Source organism: Brassica napus, chromosome C5 (genome assembly GCF_020379485.1).
Source record: "Brassica napus cultivar Da-Ae chromosome C5, Da-Ae, whole genome shotgun sequence".
NCBI lineage: Eukaryota > Viridiplantae > Streptophyta > Magnoliopsida > Brassicales > Brassicaceae > Brassica > Brassica napus.
In genome coordinates, this window is record NC_063448.1 from 42,640,140 (window position 1) to 42,660,256 (window position 20,117).

The window sequence follows — 20,117 nt, forward strand, 5'->3', positions numbered from 1 at the left end:
CAATTCAATTTTGGGTTTACGGTTCATATGTTTTTTTTTTCTGATGAGATTTGGGGATTTTATGGTTTAAATGGGTCGGGTCAGGAGAATGATTTTGATACTGAATCGGATTTATAATTAGTTTGTTTTTGTTCGAAACGGTTTAAGTAGGGTTTAATATAGGTTGGCCCAGATTAACCAAAAATATCGTATATATATGTGGAATTAGAATTCGAACTTTCATATTGATGTGGAAATATGATTCAAATTTTCATATGACGGGAAAATGGAACTATGGTCAAAGTTTGTGTGAATTTGGTGATATATGATAGTTCTTGGGGAGAAATAGAGAGTCAACCCTAATTGCCACAAAACTGTCAGACACGATTCATTCATTTTCGTGTATGTTAAATTGTTTGTAACATATACTCGTGAGAAAACGCAAATGAAACAAGATATCATAGTTTGTGCTAGAGTTAAGAATCATATATGTAACAATCGTTACTCTTCAATAAAGAAAATCTTCAATCAAAACCTTCAACGTGTTTAACTATTGAGAAAATATATACAACCTCTCTATTTCAAGAAAGATCATTGCGAATATATTAAAATCTGTCTTGGCTTGATAGTATTATTTTTTGTTAAGAAAAAATTCCATCACATAGACATGAATGGGTAGCAATTCACAAGGTCACAAGCAATCAAAAACCAAGCCCATAAATTGTTCGAAAAATACACAATACTTTTAAATCTGTAAATTATTATTAACTAGTGGTATTCCGGCGCTACGCGCCGGGTTCGTATGTTTTTATTAAATAAATTTACAATTCATTTTATAGTTTTATTAAACAAAATATATTCTAAAATGTCGAAAAAATAATATTTTTTCTGACCCATTCGGTAGTGATTAGTGCACATAATGTATTTGTTTGTTTTGAAATTACTTTGTTCAAAGTAGAATAGCATAAATGGTTCTGACTAATGGATTCAATAAAAATAATATAAAAATCTAATAGTCATAACAAAGTTAATTTAGTTGGAATTTAAACATAAAGTAAAGTTGATATTTTATTTAGAAAACATACTTATACTGTTAAAGTATCATGTGGAAAATATATAAAAGAAATCGCATTTAAATTTTATTTTAGAGAGTATTCTTATTTGATTTTCGGTATGAAACTAACTATGGCAATGGAACATATTAGTAAATGAGTTCCAGATTCAGAAGCCGACACATGTTCAAAAACATCCACCCCTCTCTACTGATATGGCGGCTTGTGGAGAAAGAAAATACAACTTTATTATTATAGATATTTCATTTCCCGTTGATAGTTTATCTTAAATTTAATTTAAATAATCAGAATAATAAAATATTAATTGATCTACTGTATTAGAATATAATAAATAAAGGTTTGAATGTTTACAAACCACATCGCACTACTGTTGATAATATTAAAAAGATTAATATTACTATTTTTGTATGTTTTATTATTTTAGATCAAGCATCCCATCTACTTCAAATAACTGATTATAATTTAAAACAATTACTTATATGGTTAAATGGTTTTTTATTATATTCTATCAGGTTTTGTTTTTATTTTTTATAAATTTTGATGTATTATATATGTAACTATTTATTATATAATAATAAAAAAATATAAATTTTATTCTTGAACAGAAAAGTTTTTATTTATTTATTTGATATTTGGTTTTATTTTAAATCATTATTATATATAATATTTTTATTATATCAAATACTTTTTAATAAAAATGTAACTGAAATATAAGTTATATAAAACATACACAATGTCAAAATTGTCAAGGGATTTTTTATTGCATCAAAAAAAATGAATAAAATGTGTTTGATGAAACGTGAAAATGATGTTGTAAAGGAATAAACTGTATGTGTACACTGCAATTACTCTTTTTTATATTCAATTTAGTGTTGTTTTTTATTATATTGCGTTTTCTCACTAAACTATTATTAAGTATTCCCACTAATTTTATTTTCAAATTGATTTTTTCAAAAAAAAATAATTGTAACTGTATAAGTATTTTCACTCTGTAATTCCCTAGCAAAAGACTTTTAAAAAAAAAACAGCTTCAGGAAATAGTAAATAAAAATGGCTCATGAAACATTTATATTAGAATCATCACTGTAATGGTTGATTTTTTCTCTGGTTCAAAACGAAATTCTCGTTGTCCACCTTGAAGACAATAAAATTGAGAATACGCAATTATTCTTAAAAAACCATCGCATTTCAAAATGTTTCGAGAATAAGAATCTGAATAGTTAACAGCGGACCTGTAAGCTTATCTCTATTCGTATTGGTCCCTACTAAGCACGTTTCTTCAATTGATAGTCATCGTTTTGAACTATTTTTAGTTTTTACCATATTTTTTCTAGCTGAAGGTATTGGTCCCTACTAAGCACGTTTAAATATATATATAATCCTCCTTTTCATTAATTTAATTATTTTAGAATAGCAAACATCACTATTTTCTTTGCAAATCTCAAAAAAGCAGAGTAAGAAGACAACGTGTGTCCCCAAAAAGTTACAATTCTTTAATTTCTAACAAAATCCCAAAACTTTCACATTATCACATATTGCTCACTATCTTCTCCTTTTTCATCTAACTTCTCTCTCTATTTCACCTTAACGAACTAACAACACTAAGGCCAGAAGAACCATCCATGGCCTCCCATTGGAGCTCTGGTGTACAACTGGCGAGAAGAACCATGCAAATCTCGATTTGATGACTTAGTTAACGCCGTTTCCTCTGGTTTTGTAGTTACAGACATTCTCATCTCAATGTTCCTCGTCATGGCTATCTTCGAGAAACTGATTGAACACCTACTAAGCCAGATTCCTCTTCTGGTCGGATATTTTGGGTATGGCGTCTTGGTTCGGTTTAGTGGCGTAGCATCTAAGCTCGGTTATCAATCTCCAAAGGCAAGTATTGTACTTGTCGCATTTTCCTTGCGACAACAAATCATGCGCATGTTCACTGCTCTGCCTTCTCTTAGTCTAGCCTCAACCTGTGGATAAAAGAAACACAGAGTAAATGTTGTTAACCTATGAAACACTAACAACCATGAAGATTTGTTGACGCCTTACTCTTTCTTGCTGGACTTTAGGGCTTGGCTAAGAGGGACATAACTCTTCCTCAACACGGCAAGAAAGAGTATGAGGTGTAGGAAGCTTGTTGAAGTTGGAGGCTCTCGCTCAGATGGGTATTTTCTTTTCTAATGACTAAAATATAGAAATAGTCACGATGTTCAAGTATTCGCGCTTGCTCTACTAACAAAACTAAGCACATGCTTTTTGTACTCGTTAGCAACCCATTGGTAGCTAAGAGATGCGTAATGCAAGAAAAGATAAAGATGACTTACATTCATATTTCTTCTGTGCCCAGATCTTTCTGTTCAAATAGCCAAATTTGGGTCTTAGCATCATAAAAAAGGAGAATGGCTCGGCAAATTCAATCAAAGAAAACAGAGAAAGCAATACTAACAAATAGATGAAAGAGAAAAGATCCTAGGAAACGTACAATTAGCTGGATCATAATCCTCTGGACTTTGGTGCTTGCCATGGCTGCCCAAGTTTTGAGATCTCTTTTAATCTTCGGGAGATATGAAAAAAATATCTGAGTATAATAACAAAAATCAGGGACAATGGTATCACTTTTCAATACGTGTGTTTGCCATAATACGTTGAGTTATGTGCTTTTCATTATAAGTGTTGTAATTCGCATGACCTCACCAACAACATCTAATAAGTATGTAGCATCTACTTGCAGGAAATGTTTAAAGAGTGCAAATAAAGGGGTTTCGAGATTAGTCTAATACAACATACCGGGCAAATAGGTGTTGGTGGTTCACCTACAACATCAACTGGTCGTAATTGGAAAACATGAAAAGCTCCAGCGGGATTAATTCCCTGGTACCAGCCTTCAGCTCAGAGAAACGTAGCTCTTGATTCAAGATTGTCGGGGTTTCAGAAAGCGAGTGCTTGTTTAATATTCAAGCAGGACGAAAAAGCTTTGCCTCGAAGGTCTCCGGCGTTCTACATATCTATACCATGAGAGAGTTTCAGGAGGAGTAAAGAGGCATTGAACCGGATATACTGGAGAGCGTTGGTGAGTGCCATTACTGTCTGATTTGAGGTGTGCATCTTAAGATGGTGAGATGCCGTATTTATAGCTGAGGATTAAGCTGGGTACGGTGGAATACGAAGAGGTGTATTGATTGAGCAATTCAAGTGGAAGGACTGGATTAAAAGGGGTGAGGTGGAGTTAAGTTGCAGAGTTATTGAAATTGGAGGCGTTAAGGATTTTGAACAGGCTCGAATCTCTGGTCTCGCGGTCGAGGATGAGAAGGTAGAAGACGATACGGGAAAACCCTAAGCTCCATCAGTTCATATGAGCGGGCTTTAAAATGGGCTGTGAAATAAAAACTAAATAGCCATCACATTAGCCGAAGCCCAAATCGAATAAGAAAAAAAACAGAAAAAACGCAACCAATTAAATGGCGACACATGTTAACAAATGCCCACCTCTAAAGAGGGACGTGGAAGGCTAAGGTGAGAGAAAAGCCTGTTTTATTATTATAGATTCTATTCATTTCTAGTGCCTTCTAAATAGATTCCATCATCCTTCCAATGAACTTAAAACATGCCGCCGGGACTTATAAATTCTTTAAGTAGTCGTATAATTAAAAATTAAGGAGACAATTTGAGAGTTTACTAGGTGAGTTTGATCTAATTATATTTTGTTTATTTATTTAGACATCAAATTAATTTAATGGTGATTAGGAACAGCTTAACAACATACGTGGCGCCGTAGGTACGGTTATTTGCGTAATCTACGGCTTAAACATGACCTATCACATGTCGCTGTCCTACAGCCTGTTTTGTTCACTAGCATCTTTGTATTCTTTCAACTCTTCATATTTTTCTAATACTTTTTAATCGCCACGTATTTATCCGCCGATAAATGATAATAATAAAAATTGTAGTCTATAAGACAAATAAATTCATTTCTTAAAACTAAGAAATGTGGACAAATATCTGAAAAATAACTGATTACATCAATTTTGTTACAAATAGTAAAAATTAATTTTTCTATATGTATATATATTTAAAAAATTAGGAAGAGTTTATACATGGAGCTTTAGTCTCCTGCTAGCATAAACATCATGTTTACATAATGTTTTAGGAGCATAACATAACCAATTTATGCCCTTAAAACCATTAGTCTACGACATCTGCTTGTAACTATTTGTTCAAGATATAATTTAATAGTTAAAAGACACAATTTAACTATTTATAAAATTAGGTTGTAAAATTAAAAATCTTCAATGTTTATAATAACATTGGCTAAAAAAAAAACTTTATAAAAAAAATTAAAAATCTTCCTAAGGGAAAAAAGTTTATCAGCAATACCACGTGTCCCGTGATTGTCAAATCATGAATTTTTCATGAACACATAACTACATTTTCTTTTTGTTTTATTACGAAACCAAAGTCAATCTTACAAATGGTTCAACAACACAAGTTCGTTTGTTAAACTGAGATTTACACTTTGGCTCCACACCGAGACGCGATGTAATCATAAGCAAGTGGTTTACAATTTGCAGTAGTGTCTATATGACTTGTCAAAAATGCCACGTAAGCATCAATCATTGTCTATAAATAACCTCAACTACTATATCTGTTCCTGATTCTGTCCTTTCTGCTTCTAACCGCGTCATCAGATCACAATTTGAAAGAAAAAAAAAACAGAGAAGCTTCGTGATTATATTAACTGTCCATGGCGGACATCGACATCGGAACAGCAGCAGGAGACAACGGAGGAGGAGGAAGACGAGAGCCGTTGATCAACCGTGAAAGCAAGTTCACGCGCTGTGTCTCTCACGCGCAAGACGAGCTCCAGAGTTTCCGGAAGTATCTGAGATGGATGTGCGTGGATCAGTCGAGCCCCTGGACGGCGGTTCTCTCTTGGTCCATGTTCGTCGTTTTCACGATCGTGGTTCCCGCCACGTCTCACTTCATGCTCGCTTGCGCTGACTGCGATAGTCATCACTCGAGGCCGTACGATTCCGTCGTTCAGCTTTCTCTAAGCAGCCTAGCTGCTCTTTCTTTCATCTGTCTCTCGAGATTCGTCAGCAAGTATGGTCTCCGACGGTTCCTCTTCTTCGATAAGCTTTGGGACGAGAGCGAGACTGTGAGGCGAGGATACACCAATCAGCTCAATGTAAGTTTTTTGCATTCTCCTTTTTCAAAAAAAAAAGTTTTTTGCATTCTTGATTTGACTTCTTGAAATTTTGTTCTTTATGATCAACTAACTATAACATATGCGATATTGATGAAGTAATGATTGCACGAAGAATTTATCGTTTCTAATTTATGCAGAGATCGGTAAAGATTCTGTCCTACTTTGTCACACCTTGTTTCTTAGCGATGAGTTCATACAAGATCTGGTGGTACGCTTCAGGAGCTTCTCAGATTCCTTTCCTCGGTAACGTTATCTTGAGTGATACGGTCGCTTGTGTTATGGAGCTATGCTCGTGGCTTTACCGTACTACCGTGATCTTCTTGGTTTGTGTCCTGTTCCGTCTCATTTGTCATCTTCAGATCCTTAGGCTCCAAGACTTCGCTCAAGTCTTTCAGATGGATTCAGACGTTGGTTCCATCTTGTCTGAACATCTCCGCATCAGACGTCACCTGAGGATCATCAGCCATCGATACAGAACCTTCATATTGTTGTCTTTGATTCTTGTCACTGGAAGTCAGTTTTACTCTCTGCTTATCACCACTAAGGCGTATGCTGAATTGAATATCTACCGAGCAGGAGAACTCGCAGTGAGTTTTTGTCTTTTTATAACTTTCTATAGAATCTTGATGACAAATTTCGCTAACTCTTTTGTTTATCTCAGCTATGTTCAATGACGCTACTCACTGCGCTGCTCATTCTACTACGAAGTGCTTCGAAGATCACACACAAGGCTCAGGCAGTGACTTGCCTTGCAGCCAAGTGGCATGTCTGCGCGACAATAGAGTCCTTTGAGACAGTTGATGGAGAGACACCAAGGTTAGTTAATAGATCAAGCGGACACGGGTACTATGCAACAGATGTTGATGCTGGAGATTTAGACGACAGTGAGGATTATGGAGACGAAGAAGATGATTTTGATAACAATGATCTCATCCCTGCTTATGCTTATAGCGCCATATCATTCCAAAAACGACAAGCTCTTGGTAACATAATATACTCTGAATACAAACCAAATCTCATATATATATATATACTTCAGATCTCTAGTTATTTATACTCACTTTTACAAATTTTTGTTGGACTTTGCAGTGAATTACTTTGAGAACAACAAAGCAGGAATCACTGTGTTTGGGTTTACACTTGATAGAAGTACTCTTCATACGATATTTGGAATTGAAATGTCACTTGTTCTCTGGCTTTTGGGTAAGACCATTGGGATTTCTTGAAGCATTCCTTGGATCATCAAAGTTTTGGCTCACTTATTGGGTGATATTGCTTACATATGTGGGTGTACACAGAGGCTCTTTGTAACAAATACTATTTCCTAATTTTTTGATCATTTGTAAATCATCTTGTTTGTTCTTTAATGCGTTGAGTTTGTAACAAGTTTCATATGTTCAAGGAGAGAACTTTATAGTAAATGAGATTGGTCTTACAAAGCTCTGCCTTTGTTGTCTATGTTTTGTGAGTTTGAACTTGTTATATTTGACTTTGTGATTTTGCTTTCTGAATCTGTTTTCCTTGTTAATTCAATCGAAATTTATAAGATCTCTGGTTTCTAGTCAGTCAGTTAAGAATGAAAATAAAAATTTAAGTCAATTTACTTACAAGATTTGAAAAGAATTTGAAAGTTCTCTTTTGAAGATAAACTATATAGCTGTAGATTTCAATTGTTCAAAGTATTTAGCATTTAAATCAGGTTGATTTGCACAAAAAAAAAAAAAAAAAAAAAATCAGGTTGATTGTTTTGTAGATTTCAAAACACTACATTTTTATTAAGAATCTATTAATTTTAATTATCATATAAATTAAGAAATCTGACTCAATTGTTCAAACTATTTAGCATTTACCCCATGTTGACAGAAAAGAGTATTTACTATTTAAGACCTCACTAATTGTGTTTCGACAAGGAGCAATCAAAATCCTCTAATAGTGGGCTGGCTGTGAATACAATCAATCAAAAAGTATTGGGGGCATATGTACAAGTTTATATAATAAGATACAGGGTGCATTCTAAATCTATTTCCCCTCCCTTGCCGTCGGGACGAAGAAGCCGCTTTCTCAGAAACCGTAATCTCTCTCTCACGTATTCAAAAACTCATTTTGAACTCCATCCAATATCTGCAAATCTGGATTCACACCTATCTCGGAGATGGAGATCGATTCCGTCGCAGCTGGTTCTTGCTCCAAGGAGAATCAAATTATCTACAAGGACTGGTTCGAATTCGCCGATTCAGGTCTCAGTCTTCTTCAATCTTAGATTCTCTAATTCAATCTATCGCGCGCTAAGAGCTTCTCTTGTTTTGGTGTATATGAGCAGACGGAGATGGACGCATTACTGGTAACGACGCGATCAAGTTCTTCTCCATGTCCAATCTGCCTCGACCTGAGTTGAAGCAGGTTAGGGTTTGAATCGAATTGTTTATCCAATGATTGAAACACGTTTCACTTTCAGAATAGAGAAGATGCATATGATGATAGTATCTACACTCTGAAGCTTCTTCTTATGAATTTTCTGATAGGTCTGGGCGATTGCAGATGCAAAGAGACAAGGCTATCTTGGATTCAAAGAGTTTATCGTTGCTATGCAGGTTGACAGATTCATCTTTACATCTCCCTCCCATTTTTAATGTGCATGTCTCGCCGTGAGATTGTGAATCTTATCTTTTGTTATCTTGGATTCAATGTTATATAGCTTGTTTCTTTGGCTCAAACTGGACATGAGATATCGCATGAAGTTCTTCATAGTGACGGTATGTTGATTGAAAACTGGAATCAATATACTCCCTGTATATTAATTCGCTTCCTAAGGCTAGTTAATATTTTGTTTTCTAGTTTCTGATATGTTTATGGTTAATTGCTGCAGTTGATTTCAAAAATATGAATCCTCCTGTTATGGATGGTCTCATCGTATTAATGGCGGTTAGTATTTGGGCCTGCATTTTCCTTTTAAGTTTGAATATATGTTACTTACGACTGTGCATTTAACGGCGCAGAAGAAGAAGAAGAAACATTCACCAAAGTCGAGTGATCCGAATGGTACAACGAATCTCGTTATACTAAAACGTAACCGTTCAAGTTTCGTGGTTTTTATATCTCATTTGATTCATATTTTGTTCAGGTAGTCCTGCTGCAGATGCATCACTTACAGCTCATTGGTTCTCTTCCAAATCTTCAAAAAAGGTTTGTCTTTTTTTTCTCTCCAAGCAACCACCAATCATTTATTGCCTTGAGTTTACTTCCATATCTAGTAAATACTACTGTATTTGTTTGATTGTCGTTTTTTTGCCTAATCTTTATTATGGATTCAAAAATATCATTGGTAGTCGAGTTTTCCTTAGCTTCTTATAACTGTTTTAATTAATAATATCTATAGTTTGTGTAAACTGAATATTTTTGTGTTCTCAGATTTCTCTGTCCTCCGTAACATCTATAATCGATGGCCTGAAGAGGTTGTACATTCAGAAGCTGAAGCCACTTGAAGTTGCTTATCAGTTTAACGATTTTGTATCTCCTTTGTTGGTAAGTTGGGAATTACTTTTTGGTACTTTTTGTAACAACAATTGTGGATAATTATTATCAAGTATATTGACCTCTGAACTAATTGTATCTTTGCTTAGACGAACAGTGATTTCGACGCCAAACCTATGGTAATGCTTCTGGGTCAGTACTCCACAGGGAAAACAACTTTCATTAAGCATATGCTTAAATCTAGTTATCCAGGCAAGTTATCCTCCTTATCATGTCTCCTCCTTCTGGGACTCATGTAGTTTGGATATTTAACAAGGACATACCAAGTCAAGTCTAAGCTATTAAACCGCTTCTTATAATGGCAACTATCATGTTTTTCAGGAGCTCATATTGGACCAGAACCAACTACTGACAGATTTGTTGTCGTCATGGTATGTTTATTTGCAGTTTACCAATGGTTTCACTTGTGGGAGGAATGATCCATCATATTCTGCTAAACATTTGAGTTTTGTCTTCAATAGTACACATTAAACTACTACATGGTTGACAATGGTGGATAAAGTATTTCATTTTCGCCTTGCATGAAGGGTAATTTCGATCTGTTAATTGTGTTTCGCAGTCTGGACCTGATGAAAGAAGTATCCCGGGGAACACAGTAGCGGTTCAAGCAGATATGCCATTCAGTGGTCTTACAAGTTTTGGGACGGCCTTTTTGTCGAAGTTTGAATGTTCGCAGATGCCTCACCCTGTACGTTTAACCTCATGCATCCCAATGGAGACTGTTCTTTACTTTTTCTCATATTGATTTACTGATCATTACCGATCCATTCATCTTTGTTGAAGCTGCTGGAGCACATAACATTTGTAGACACACCTGGAGTTTTATCTGGGGAGAAGCAACGGACTCAACGAGCATATGAATTCACTGGTGTTACATCATGGTTTGCCTCGAAGTGCGATCTCATCCTCCTCCTGTTCGATCCACACAAGCTGGATGTAAGCGATGAGTTCAAGCGGGTTATTTCATCTTTACGTGGTCATGATGACAAGATCCGCGTTGTTCTGAATAAGGCTGACCAAGTGGACACTCAGCAGGTTGACGATTCTTATTTCGTTCCTTCTTTCAAACACTCCTTTGGTTGTTTTCCACTTTCTGAAACAGTTACACCCTTGTCTCTGTATCTTGTATAGCTAATGAGGGTGTATGGAGCTCTCATGTGGTCACTTGGGAAAGTTCTCAATACTCCTGAGGTTGCCCGTGTCTACATTGGGTAAGTGGACCTGTTCCTACAACTTGTGACAATATAGGGGTTTGAAACTGAAGTTTATGTTTTGGTGTTCTTGTTTTGCTTGCGTTGTACAGATCGTTCAGTGATAAACCCATTAACGAAGTTTCAACTGGTCCAATTGGGAGAGAATTGTTTGAAATGGAGCAAGAAGATCTTCTCTCTGATTTGAAAAACATTCCAAAGAAAGCTTGTGATCGTCGAGTGAGTGTGAAGCTTCCTTCGTTCCCTTCCTCCCCTCTGATGGAATCTAACTGTGTTCTCTCTGTATAACAGATAAATGAGTTTGTGAAACGGGCAAGAGCTGCAAAGATACATGCGTACATCATCAGCCATTTGAAGAAAGAGATGCCAGCCATAATGGGAAAAGCCAAAGCTCAACAAAAACTGATGGATAACTTGGAAGACGTCTTTGGAAAGGTTGATCTGATTTCTAAGGAGTTTAACAATATGCGAATTTCTGATTTTGAGAAAAACTTGATACCAATGTGTGTTTTGACATGGGAACAGGTACAAAGAGAGCATCATTTACCAAAAGGAGATTTCCCAAACGTGGACCATTTTAGGGAGGTGCTAAGTGGTTACAACTTCGACAAGTTTGAGAAGCTAAAGCCAAAAATGTTGCAGACTGTTGATGATATGTTGGGGTATGACATTCCGGAGCTCTTGAAAAATTTCAAAAACCCTTATGATTAAATACTATTATCCCGTCTTAGCTATGTGCTTACTGTTTTAACCCTAATCATGCACTCACCTTTGGCCCTAGAACTTCCTTTTTGAGCATAAACGCACATTTGTATTCTTAAAAGACTTGTACACCATTAAGACCACAAAGAGTACTTCCAAAACAAAAGTATTGAATATCAATATCAAGTCTTAACATTGTTTGGTTTATGGTGGTGCACCTTTGAATTATAATAAAAATGACTCAGTGAGAGGACAATCAGTTCCCAGTACATGAAATACATTTATCAAATTAAGGATCTGAAGGCTGTTCATAACTTTAATTCATAGGTTGAAAGGTAACCCTGTGTCTTGATTCTATTGATTCCCAAAACTTTAAAGAAAAGAGTTAGAACACATATGCAAGCACACCCATGTTATATCAAAACCATCGTCTATTATTGCTATTGCTTTCGCAAGTTCATTGGTCCAAATGTTCTGAGCATTCCTGATTTTACCTAACAGATGAGATATATATTCTGTCATCGAAAACTATAGCTGAAAGAAGATGACAACTACTGGTTAAATTGCTCAAGAATTTTAGGCAGCGTTTACTTCCTTTATCGAATTCCATTTATCAAACTAAGGATCTGAAGGCTGTTCATCATGTCTATCATCTAGACCATTCAACCCTTTGCCTTCTTGCGAATCTCCTGGGACATTGAATGCTTCTTTCTCGGTCTGTGGATGAGAGTAAGATGACACTGAAGGAGGCTGAGACGCTGTATCCTCTGTCTGGCAAGCTGAATTATCTTCTGGCATGAATGGTTCAGAAGTCATCTTCGAGTCTTGATCGGATACAACTGCAGTTGGAGTTTCTGTTGGGTGGTTCTGGCAAGGTTCAGAAGCAAATTTCTCACTGGGATCCTTGCCTGGTTCTAGCCCGTTCTCTGGTGTTGTTTTATCATTCAGGGAGTCTGACTGAGATGTAGACTCTGATGGATTCTCACAGCTAGAAACATTTTCCAGAGGAGCTTGTAGACCATCATCAGCATTCAATGATTGACCTGTAGCTTCATCTTCAGTTGTTTTTGCAGTCTCAGAATGTGACACTTCCGGATGAGAATTGCCACTGGAAGTAACAGACGACAATGCCTCAAGTGCCGTATGCTCGGTATTTAGCATAGAATGGTCAGTCGTACCAGAGGCGCTTGAGTTACCGGCTCCATTTTTGGTAACTGATGGTGCTTCTGCTACAAGGCTAGAAGTTACTGGTGTACTCGAAGTAGCATTTGAGATTGCATTCACAGTAACCAGGTTACCAACAGGCAATGGAGAAGTGCTGCTCATAGTTCCAACTGGTGTTAGAGGTTTTGAAACGAAGCCATTGTTTACCACAACACTTTTACTTCCAATTGCTGTAGGATTTGGAGTCTTGGTAAGAGATACCAGTGCTGGAGAATTAGAACAACCGACAAGACTTTCCCTAAAGCCTTGTGTCCCAGTGTTTGTGGTCTTTGCTGCGCTTGCAGTTGTATTTGCATTCACACTAGCAGTCACAGAATGAGATGTAGTTGCTGCTCCAGAAACAAAGCCAGGAAGATTCTGTACTCTGGGACCCGTAGTCACAATTGGTTGCTGTAGATTAACCTTTGTATCCACTGATCCAACCTTCTTTGTAGTTACAGCACGGCCATATTTAGGAGGGAATGGCTTCCCATTGGATGCATGCACACATTTTGAGCAATGCCATTCAGACTTTGGAAGCCCTTTCAAATTGTTTGCTTGCAGACATTTCAAGTGGTATGCATTTTCACAGGCATCACAAATCAGCGGAGTCTCCACTTCATTGATGGTAACTTCACACATCTGGCATGTCATTGCTCTGCTCATATAATCTCTAGAAGGTGGGTCCCACACAGGATACTGTTTGACCCGTGGATGCAGAAAATTATAGACTATCTTAGCGATGTCACTATGGTTGTTCTGAAACGAATAAGTTTGACCGTAATGGACTCCCTGCATCGGCTGATTTGTGCCCGGGAATGTACCATGTGGAGCTTGAGACATGAATGGTCTAAAGCTTGGATCTGGTACCCTGGCAGAGCTTTGAATAGGCACCTTCTTACTTGGTGCAGTACCGAATGATATGGTTGATTGAGGGTGGGTAGACCAGGATCCAGCATAGTAATTTGCAGAAGAATTTGCTGGAACGCAGGAACAAGTAAAATTAGAGAAAAAAAAAATTGAGAACTAGAAACAAGACTAATAAAATTAAGAAACTCAAGATAGAAAATAGGAGAACTATTCATCATTTCCCACGAGTCATGTTAAGCTTTGGAAACTTTTAAGAAAGAAAATGATCGCATTCACTAAAAGTATTCTAATTTCTGAGGAGAGAGGACTAGTTACATCTACAGGGCTAAGAACCTAATGATAGGATCAGGATATGGCTATTATAATCACCTTTAGTAAGTCTATAACTCTTAACGGTATAAAGCCACAGCAAACCACAACCAGAAAAGGCTATCAGTTTCTTATCACTACAACTGCATCTACTGAAAACAAAGAGGACTTACCAGTGCCCTGAGAAGCAGCACCATTAAGCATCATCTTAGGTCTGAAATGACTACCAGCTGGATTAACACTAGTAACTTCACTACCAATCCACTTATTAGCCACAGAAGCATTCTTTCCTGCGGAAACAAATGGCAAAGAAACATTCACGACGCCTGAAAACAGAGCTCGATGGTTGGTTTGAAAAGCGTACAGTATGCAATAGCCATACCAAGACCTGGAGAGGCAACACCATTGATTGGCCGTGACAAGTGAGAAACCATAGGCGTAGGAAACTGTTTTGCTTCTTCCATCTGTAGAAAAAAAGTTTAAATCAAAAGGCCATAAAAAAAATCACATCAAATCAAGAATCTAAAACAAAGTTGTAACCTTTCTTTTGCCAAGAGACAGCTTGTCGGAGATAGTGATCGTAGGAGCTCGGAATCCTAAACTCTGGTCATTACCATTCAAACCCATATCTTCAATCACAGCTCTAACATCATCGCCACCGATGATATCATTAGGGGTAAACTCTTGACACATCTCAGCTAGTTTCGACCTAGCTTCAACCATCAGCTCGAGTTCCATCTCCGTCGGGGCTTTCCCTCCTCGCATCCTCCCTAACGCCGACAAAACCAGAACAATCTCCGCCACTCTGTTCATCTCTTCGCTAAAGCGTCGCTTTTTCGCAGGAGGAGGAGACATTGGTTCTCCTCCGTTACTAGCCGCCACATCCATTGAGAGAAGCCCTAGATTGGTTTCGAAATTTTGAAAAAGGAGCCTTTATTAGTTGCGGGTACAAGTGTATGACTCGGTGAGTTGTTGTAACGAGTTGATGATACCCAATGACACGAAGGAGAGAGGCCGATGATTTTTGTTAGAGAGAGAAAGTTGATGATGACGCCTTCTTTTTTCTCTAGAGAGAGATTAACAGTTTTTTCTTATTAACTTTATTTTTAAGAAATAAATCAATAAATAGATTTGTACTTGGGCCCATATATACAAAATAGGCCCATAACCCATGTAGGAGATTGTTGTAAAGCAAAATTATCTTCTCAGTTCTCACTTCTCACTTCTCACAAAGAAGTTTCAATGCTCACAAAAAAAGAGGTTTCAAATTAATAAACGTTTTTAAGATTATACACCATTTTCAAATTTAATTAAAATAGCAATGTTTTATATGATTAACAAATTTTAATAATTTCAAATCGATAACAATTTAATAACCACAAACAGTATAGTTGTTGACTTGTTAATAAAATTATAAACAGTATAAATGTAAATGTTGTTTTAACATGTATGCAACAAAGAACATAGGGACTTCAAACTAGTATCTGAGAGATATATACATGCTAAATCTTACAAACTTACAACGCAGTTTTTTACAGAAATAGCAACAGCTTCACTAGTATCAATAAACTTGAGAGGCCCTTCATATCTAACCAAAGGCGACATCACTGCAGACCATTACGCCATTTTCAACATAGACAATCTCTGTGTTTTTGATCTTGAAACCGTGCGTAAACGGCAAAGGGAAACCTCTCTTAAGGCGTGTGTTTACGTACGGCAGAAACAAGGATTCAAGAATCGTCGACACTACATCCTAACAAAAGAGCAAGAAACATCCCAGTTTAGTAGTGTCAAGCAAGAGTCATATATAAGTCTTGTCTACAAGAAAACACAACTAATTTTTTACCTGAATATAGTTTGCTTGAAGATCTCCAAGCTTACTCCACGTCATTGTTGCATTGAAACCTTTTAACCTGAGGCTACCTGCTAAATTGTTCTCTGCTATTTCTGCAGTACCTCCAACATCCAGAACCTGCAACACAAGAATCACATTCTGTCTTTTTAGTGATCAAATTATTACTTCTTCAAGATTGTTCTGTGGATAACATTATAAGCATATACCACTGATATGCGTGCTACAGATAGGACAGCTCCAGAGTTTTGGACATCGATTGATATCTCTAGATCAATGATTGCATCAATGCCATTCTTTCTGATGTTAACAGCAGGCGGAGACGTCACCGTCATGGTAAGCATCATTTTAACATTTGGATATTGTTTGTAGAGCTCTGGAAGTATGAGTTTCCAGTCTGATGTGCTTAGAGCCGACCCGTTCTTCGTTTCCTGGATATCCACATGCATCCTCTTTGCCTGGATTCAAAAAAAAAAAAAAACTTATTGTTCCACCAAACTCATCTAATGGAAAACTTTTGGAACTTACAATGAAGTAGACAAGTGTTGCAGAGTTGAAAACTTCTTCTTCTATGGAAATTCCCACCATTCTTTTAACCCTGGGAGTCGAGAAAGAAGAAATAGATCCTGAAACTTTTTTACCACCATCGCCATTTGCCATGAACAAACCATTGATTCCAACTTGAACAGAAGAATCATCCAACACTGGGCTTCCTGTAAAAGTGAGGTTCACTGCAACATCGTCATCAATCTTTCCCTCTTTTGGAAGTGATTGCAACTTAGCATCAAGCTTCTTCATCTTCTCCAATATCTTATTAGAAACAGTCTCTTCAACAGTTGAAATAATCTTCTTCTCAAACGCATCAACCACCCTACAAACAAACCAAACCAATGAAAAAGTAAGATTTTTTTTTTTTTTTTAAATTTAACCCGAGAAACGAAAATAAGATTTAGATTACAAGCCAACTCGAACAAAATTACCCAATTTAGAAGATTTCTAACTAGCTTCGTTAAACCCATCAAAAATTAAGAATATTTTTCTTTCTTAATCTTTAGAATATAAACTGCAAGTGATAGCCAACAACAATTACCCTTGGTATAGCCAAGAAGCACCACCGTTGATATGAATACCAATGCTCTTCACTTTACAATCACTATCCCTAGAAGCAATCTTTAGACTTCCATTTTCACCAACCAAACTGACAGTGGTTCTCAAATCCATTCCTTTAACCTTCATTCATCATCACAATCATAAATACAATCTCAAATACAAAAAAACAAGACCCAACTTTGGTTTCCGACAATTCTCAGACCATAAAGACAAAACCCATATCATAAAGTACAAAACTTTATATCACTTATTACCTTAACAGAAGCAACTCCATGATCAGCAATATGAAAGAAGGAAGCTTTGTAAGCATACGACCAATCCATGCTCACATCTGCCGTCGCCCCCGAAACACTCAAGACGATTCCATCTCCTCCGGTCTCGACCCTCGACGAGTGAACATCAACCGCGTATATCTTGATATTCGACAGACCCATCCGCACTTTCCCTATCAAAGGGATCTTCACCTTCTTCTCGATCTCAGGTAGCTGAAGCGGAAGCGTCGTGGATATCATCTTGTGGATGAGGAAGTCTTTGGCTAACTCGAGACCCGTTTCGGAGACGAGTAACGACACGTATCCACCATCTTTGGCCTGCGCCAAGGACGGTGAGGTAGAGAGGACGAAGAGAGCGAGAAACGTTATCACTTCCGTGAGAATCATTTTTTGAAGAAGTTGGGTTTGTTGCTAGCTAGTAACGAAGAGATTCTGTTAAAACTTAAAAGGGTCGTCGAAAGGTTTTGACTTTTCTACTTTTGGAAAGTATACATGAACGTTACATGACCATAAAGAATTTGTGTTTTATACGTTTTTCTTACAAACGATATCTTTGGTTTGATTAAGTTAGTTAAAAGCCTAACCAAAGATGAGGTAATGTCGGAAACTTCTTCTTGGCGATTCCTATCAAGTCGCAGTACTCTGAATGATCAAACAACAAGTCGCGGAAGTCCACAAACAGTTTCTCAAACACTTTCCATTGTACTTTGATCGGTCTTGAATATGGATACGGAAGAAACCCCTGCAAATTGATTAATCAGATAACGAGTTTAGTTTGTTTTCTCTACAAAAACAAGAAGTATTCATGTTTTCTTCTTACATCATATTCTTGTGCAATGGACTTCAGAACAAGAAATGTATGTTTAGTGTCCTCTAAGTTGTCGAGAAGAGCCAGCCAGATCTTTGTAACGACCTCATCAGCTTCTTCTTTTGATTTGCCACTAACAATCAATTGGTCTGCCATCAGAAATGAACTGAGTCAGAACCGTGCTCACCTTATCATTTTTGAGGCATTGGCTTTGGCCCCCTCTCACGTCGGTACATTTTGGAGCTCCCATATTCATAAATTATATGATAATATGATGAAAAACTATACTATCGCTTAATACTTTTCAATGATATGAACATTTATGCTTAGTTGTTGTGAATATTAATTTCATTTTCTTTTTATTTTTTATATAATTTGAGTTTATATACCAGTTGTAAGTTTGTAACCAAAATATAACGTTTGCCATTAATTTTCATAAGATTTTTTTTTCTTAAAAATAGTGTCAAAATCTAAGATAAGAAAACAATTTATTTTCTGGTTCATACTAAAAAAAATTAATACTATTATTTGATATAAAATAAATATTATTTGAACTGAGTACATTTGGGATTCAGTAAGCAGTGTCAATGGCATACTAATAGAGAAGATAATTACCGATCATGGTTCCGTGCAGGACTCCTGAAGCAGGAGCAGTTGAAAGCTGAAGCTGATCTTTCAAGAATAAGTAAATATGTCCAAGCATTTCATCTATGTCTGTATCCACACCTAATATGTTTTTGCTGATGTATAAAGCCATAAATCTCCTGCGAAGCTAAAAACTCTATTAAAGTCTTGAATCTACCTAATAGATATATGAAAGAATGAAACGTTTCAGGTAGCTTCTTAGGCATAGATTATCAACCGTTTGCTTGATCCTTGGCGTATCGGTCCAGTCCATCTCTGAGTTCTGCTAGCATGAGGATACGCCCGGTTAAGAGCAGCTTGCCATAAGCATTCTCCACGGAACAAATCAGCCCACTGCTTTCTAACGGAGGAGATATGTTCCCAGTCTGATATTGGAACTCTGATGAATATCTCTATCAAGACATCTTCTTGAAGATATCTAAATGGACTATCATCTTTTATTGTTGGGACAACGTTATCTTTGTTTCGGTTCATTGCCATTTGACAAATTCTGAAACAACACATGTTTTACAATATGAGGACGTCTCCAAAAATTCAGTAATAGAGGGATAAACACAACATTTTTTGTGATTAGCACTCATTAAATAACTTGGTAATGCCTATTAAGAGTAACAAACACAAAAGTAAAATAGAAGCAGAGTATAATAATAATATTGTTAGACAATTGCATATGGCAAACAAGAAAGGCTAAGCAGACGGATTAGGATAATCCTTTTAGTTCAGTTGCAAGGAATAAAAGAATCGAACTCTGAGTTAAAAAAAAAAAAACTTGGATTCTTATTAATTATAGATTAAACAGAACAGAAAAACATACTAAAAGATATGATCGTATCAATCTGATTCATTTGAAAGAAAACGAACCCAAAGAATCTCTTGGAATAAGTCAAACTGAGAAAGATAATCAAATTAATTAAAACTCGGTACGAGGTGCAGAGTATGAAAAGCAAAGAGGAGCATCGGTTTCCATCAGCTACGATCGAATAAACTTACCAGTTACCAGAGGTGAGGAAGTCCCTGTGAGAGAGAGAGAAGAGACGACGTGGCAGAGGAAACAAAACACACACAGACAACACGAATGGGGAACTGATCACATGGATCCATCATGACCACAGGCTCCCTGATTCGATGTTGGTTTAATATAATCCAGACCGAACCGGAAACTAGAGTAGATTCCAAACCCAAACCAATTCTATTTTGTTTTTTTTATAACGTCTATTTTATTGATGTTAAGCAGCAAGAATATAATCTTCATGTAGAGAATTATGAATCATCGTTGGTACAAAATAATGAGATACAAATAGACTATTGTTTGGTGTATCAGCCTTTGCCAATTTATCTGCTGCGCGATT

General features: G+C 36.6%; 3 protein-coding genes, 1 long non-coding RNA gene and 1 pseudogene across 6 annotated transcripts; 2 read left to right on the plus strand and 3 right to left on the minus strand.

The window, feature by feature from the left end:
• Positions 1 to 2,462: 2,462 nt before the first annotated feature.
• On the minus strand, positions 2,463 to 4,866 carry LOC125587977. The gene is made up of 5 exons (XR_007324368.1): positions 3,837 to 4,866; positions 3,532 to 3,627; positions 3,374 to 3,402; positions 3,099 to 3,233; positions 2,463 to 3,019 (listed from the first exon to the last, which is right to left on the minus strand). It is a non-coding gene; the product is annotated as an uncharacterized LOC125587977 (long non-coding RNA).
• Positions 4,867 to 5,676: 810 nt separating this feature from the next.
• Positions 5,677 to 7,766, plus strand: BNAC05G31730D. The gene is made up of 4 exons (XM_013837866.3): positions 5,677 to 6,234; positions 6,393 to 6,842; positions 6,917 to 7,238; positions 7,345 to 7,766. Exons 1-4 carry the CDS (start codon positions 5,791 to 5,793, stop codon positions 7,479 to 7,481), a joined length of 1,353 nt encoding a protein of 450 aa, XP_013693320.1. The 5' UTR covers positions 5,677 to 5,790; the 3' UTR covers positions 7,482 to 7,766.
• A 442-nt stretch (positions 7,767 to 8,208) lies between these two features.
• On the plus strand, positions 8,209 to 11,904 carry LOC106401452 (EH domain-containing protein 1). 3 transcript variants are annotated; one of them, XM_048756570.1, is made up of 16 exons: positions 8,209 to 8,492; positions 8,576 to 8,655; positions 8,778 to 8,846; positions 8,951 to 9,008; positions 9,119 to 9,177; positions 9,255 to 9,294; positions 9,377 to 9,438; positions 9,664 to 9,777; positions 9,876 to 9,978; positions 10,108 to 10,157; positions 10,346 to 10,474; positions 10,570 to 10,821; positions 10,918 to 10,997; positions 11,090 to 11,216; positions 11,289 to 11,432; positions 11,523 to 11,904. In XM_048756570.1, exons 1-16 carry the CDS (start codon positions 8,408 to 8,410, stop codon positions 11,706 to 11,708), a joined length of 1,638 nt encoding a protein of 545 aa, XP_048612527.1. In that variant the 5' UTR covers positions 8,209 to 8,407; the 3' UTR covers positions 11,709 to 11,904. The 3 variants fall into 3 exon arrangements, with proteins under 3 accessions (XP_048612527.1, XP_013697425.1, XP_013697424.1); XM_013841971.3 differs by having other exon boundaries at positions 9,122 to 9,177; XM_013841970.3 differs by having other exon boundaries at positions 8,210 to 8,492; positions 9,122 to 9,177; positions 9,252 to 9,294.
• A 208-nt stretch (positions 11,905 to 12,112) lies between these two features.
• On the minus strand, positions 12,113 to 15,176 carry LOC106401451 (PHD finger protein At3g20280). The gene is made up of 5 exons (XM_048756569.1): positions 15,074 to 15,176; positions 14,622 to 14,980; positions 14,464 to 14,545; positions 14,255 to 14,371; positions 12,113 to 13,882 (listed from the first exon to the last, which is right to left on the minus strand). The coding sequence occupies exons 2-5, from the start codon at positions 14,967 to 14,969 to the stop codon at positions 12,318 to 12,320; spliced, it is 2,112 nt and encodes a 703-aa protein (XP_048612526.1). The 5' UTR covers positions 14,970 to 14,980; positions 15,074 to 15,176; the 3' UTR covers positions 12,113 to 12,317.
• A 293-nt stretch (positions 15,177 to 15,469) lies between these two features.
• On the minus strand, positions 15,470 to 19,580 carry LOC106402217 (annotated as a pseudogene).
• Positions 19,581 to 20,117: the final 537 nt, after the last annotated feature.

Coding starts and splice junctions, on each gene's coding strand:
- BNAC05G31730D (XM_013837866.3), top strand. CDS start 5,791: ATGGCGGACATCGACATCGGAACAGCAGCAGGAGACAACGGAGGAGGA. Junction 6,235..6,392: donor GATACACCAATCAGCTCAAT/GTAAGTTTTTTG, acceptor TAATTTATGCAG/AGATCGGTAAAGATTCTGTC. Junction 7,239..7,344: donor CCAAAAACGACAAGCTCTTG/GTAACATAATAT, acceptor TGGACTTTGCAG/TGAATTACTTTGAGAACAAC.
- LOC106401452 (XM_048756570.1), top strand. CDS start 8,408: ATGGAGATCGATTCCGTCGCAGCTGGTTCTTGCTCCAAGGAGAATCAA. Junction 10,822..10,917: donor ACCAAGTGGACACTCAGCAG/GTTGACGATTCT, acceptor TATCTTGTATAG/CTAATGAGGGTGTATGGAGC. Junction 10,998..11,089: donor GTTGCCCGTGTCTACATTGG/GTAAGTGGACCT, acceptor TGCGTTGTACAG/ATCGTTCAGTGATAAACCCA.
- LOC106401451 (XM_048756569.1), bottom strand. CDS start 14,969: ATGGATGTGGCGGCTAGTAACGGAGGAGAACCAATGTCTCCTCCTCCT. Junction 14,546..14,621: donor TGTCTCTTGGCAAAAGAAAG/GTTACAACTTTG, acceptor TTTTTTCTACAG/ATGGAAGAAGCAAAACAGTT. Junction 14,372..14,463: donor TGTTGCCTCTCCAGGTCTTG/GTATGGCTATTG, acceptor TTGTTTCCGCAG/GAAAGAATGCTTCTGTGGCT.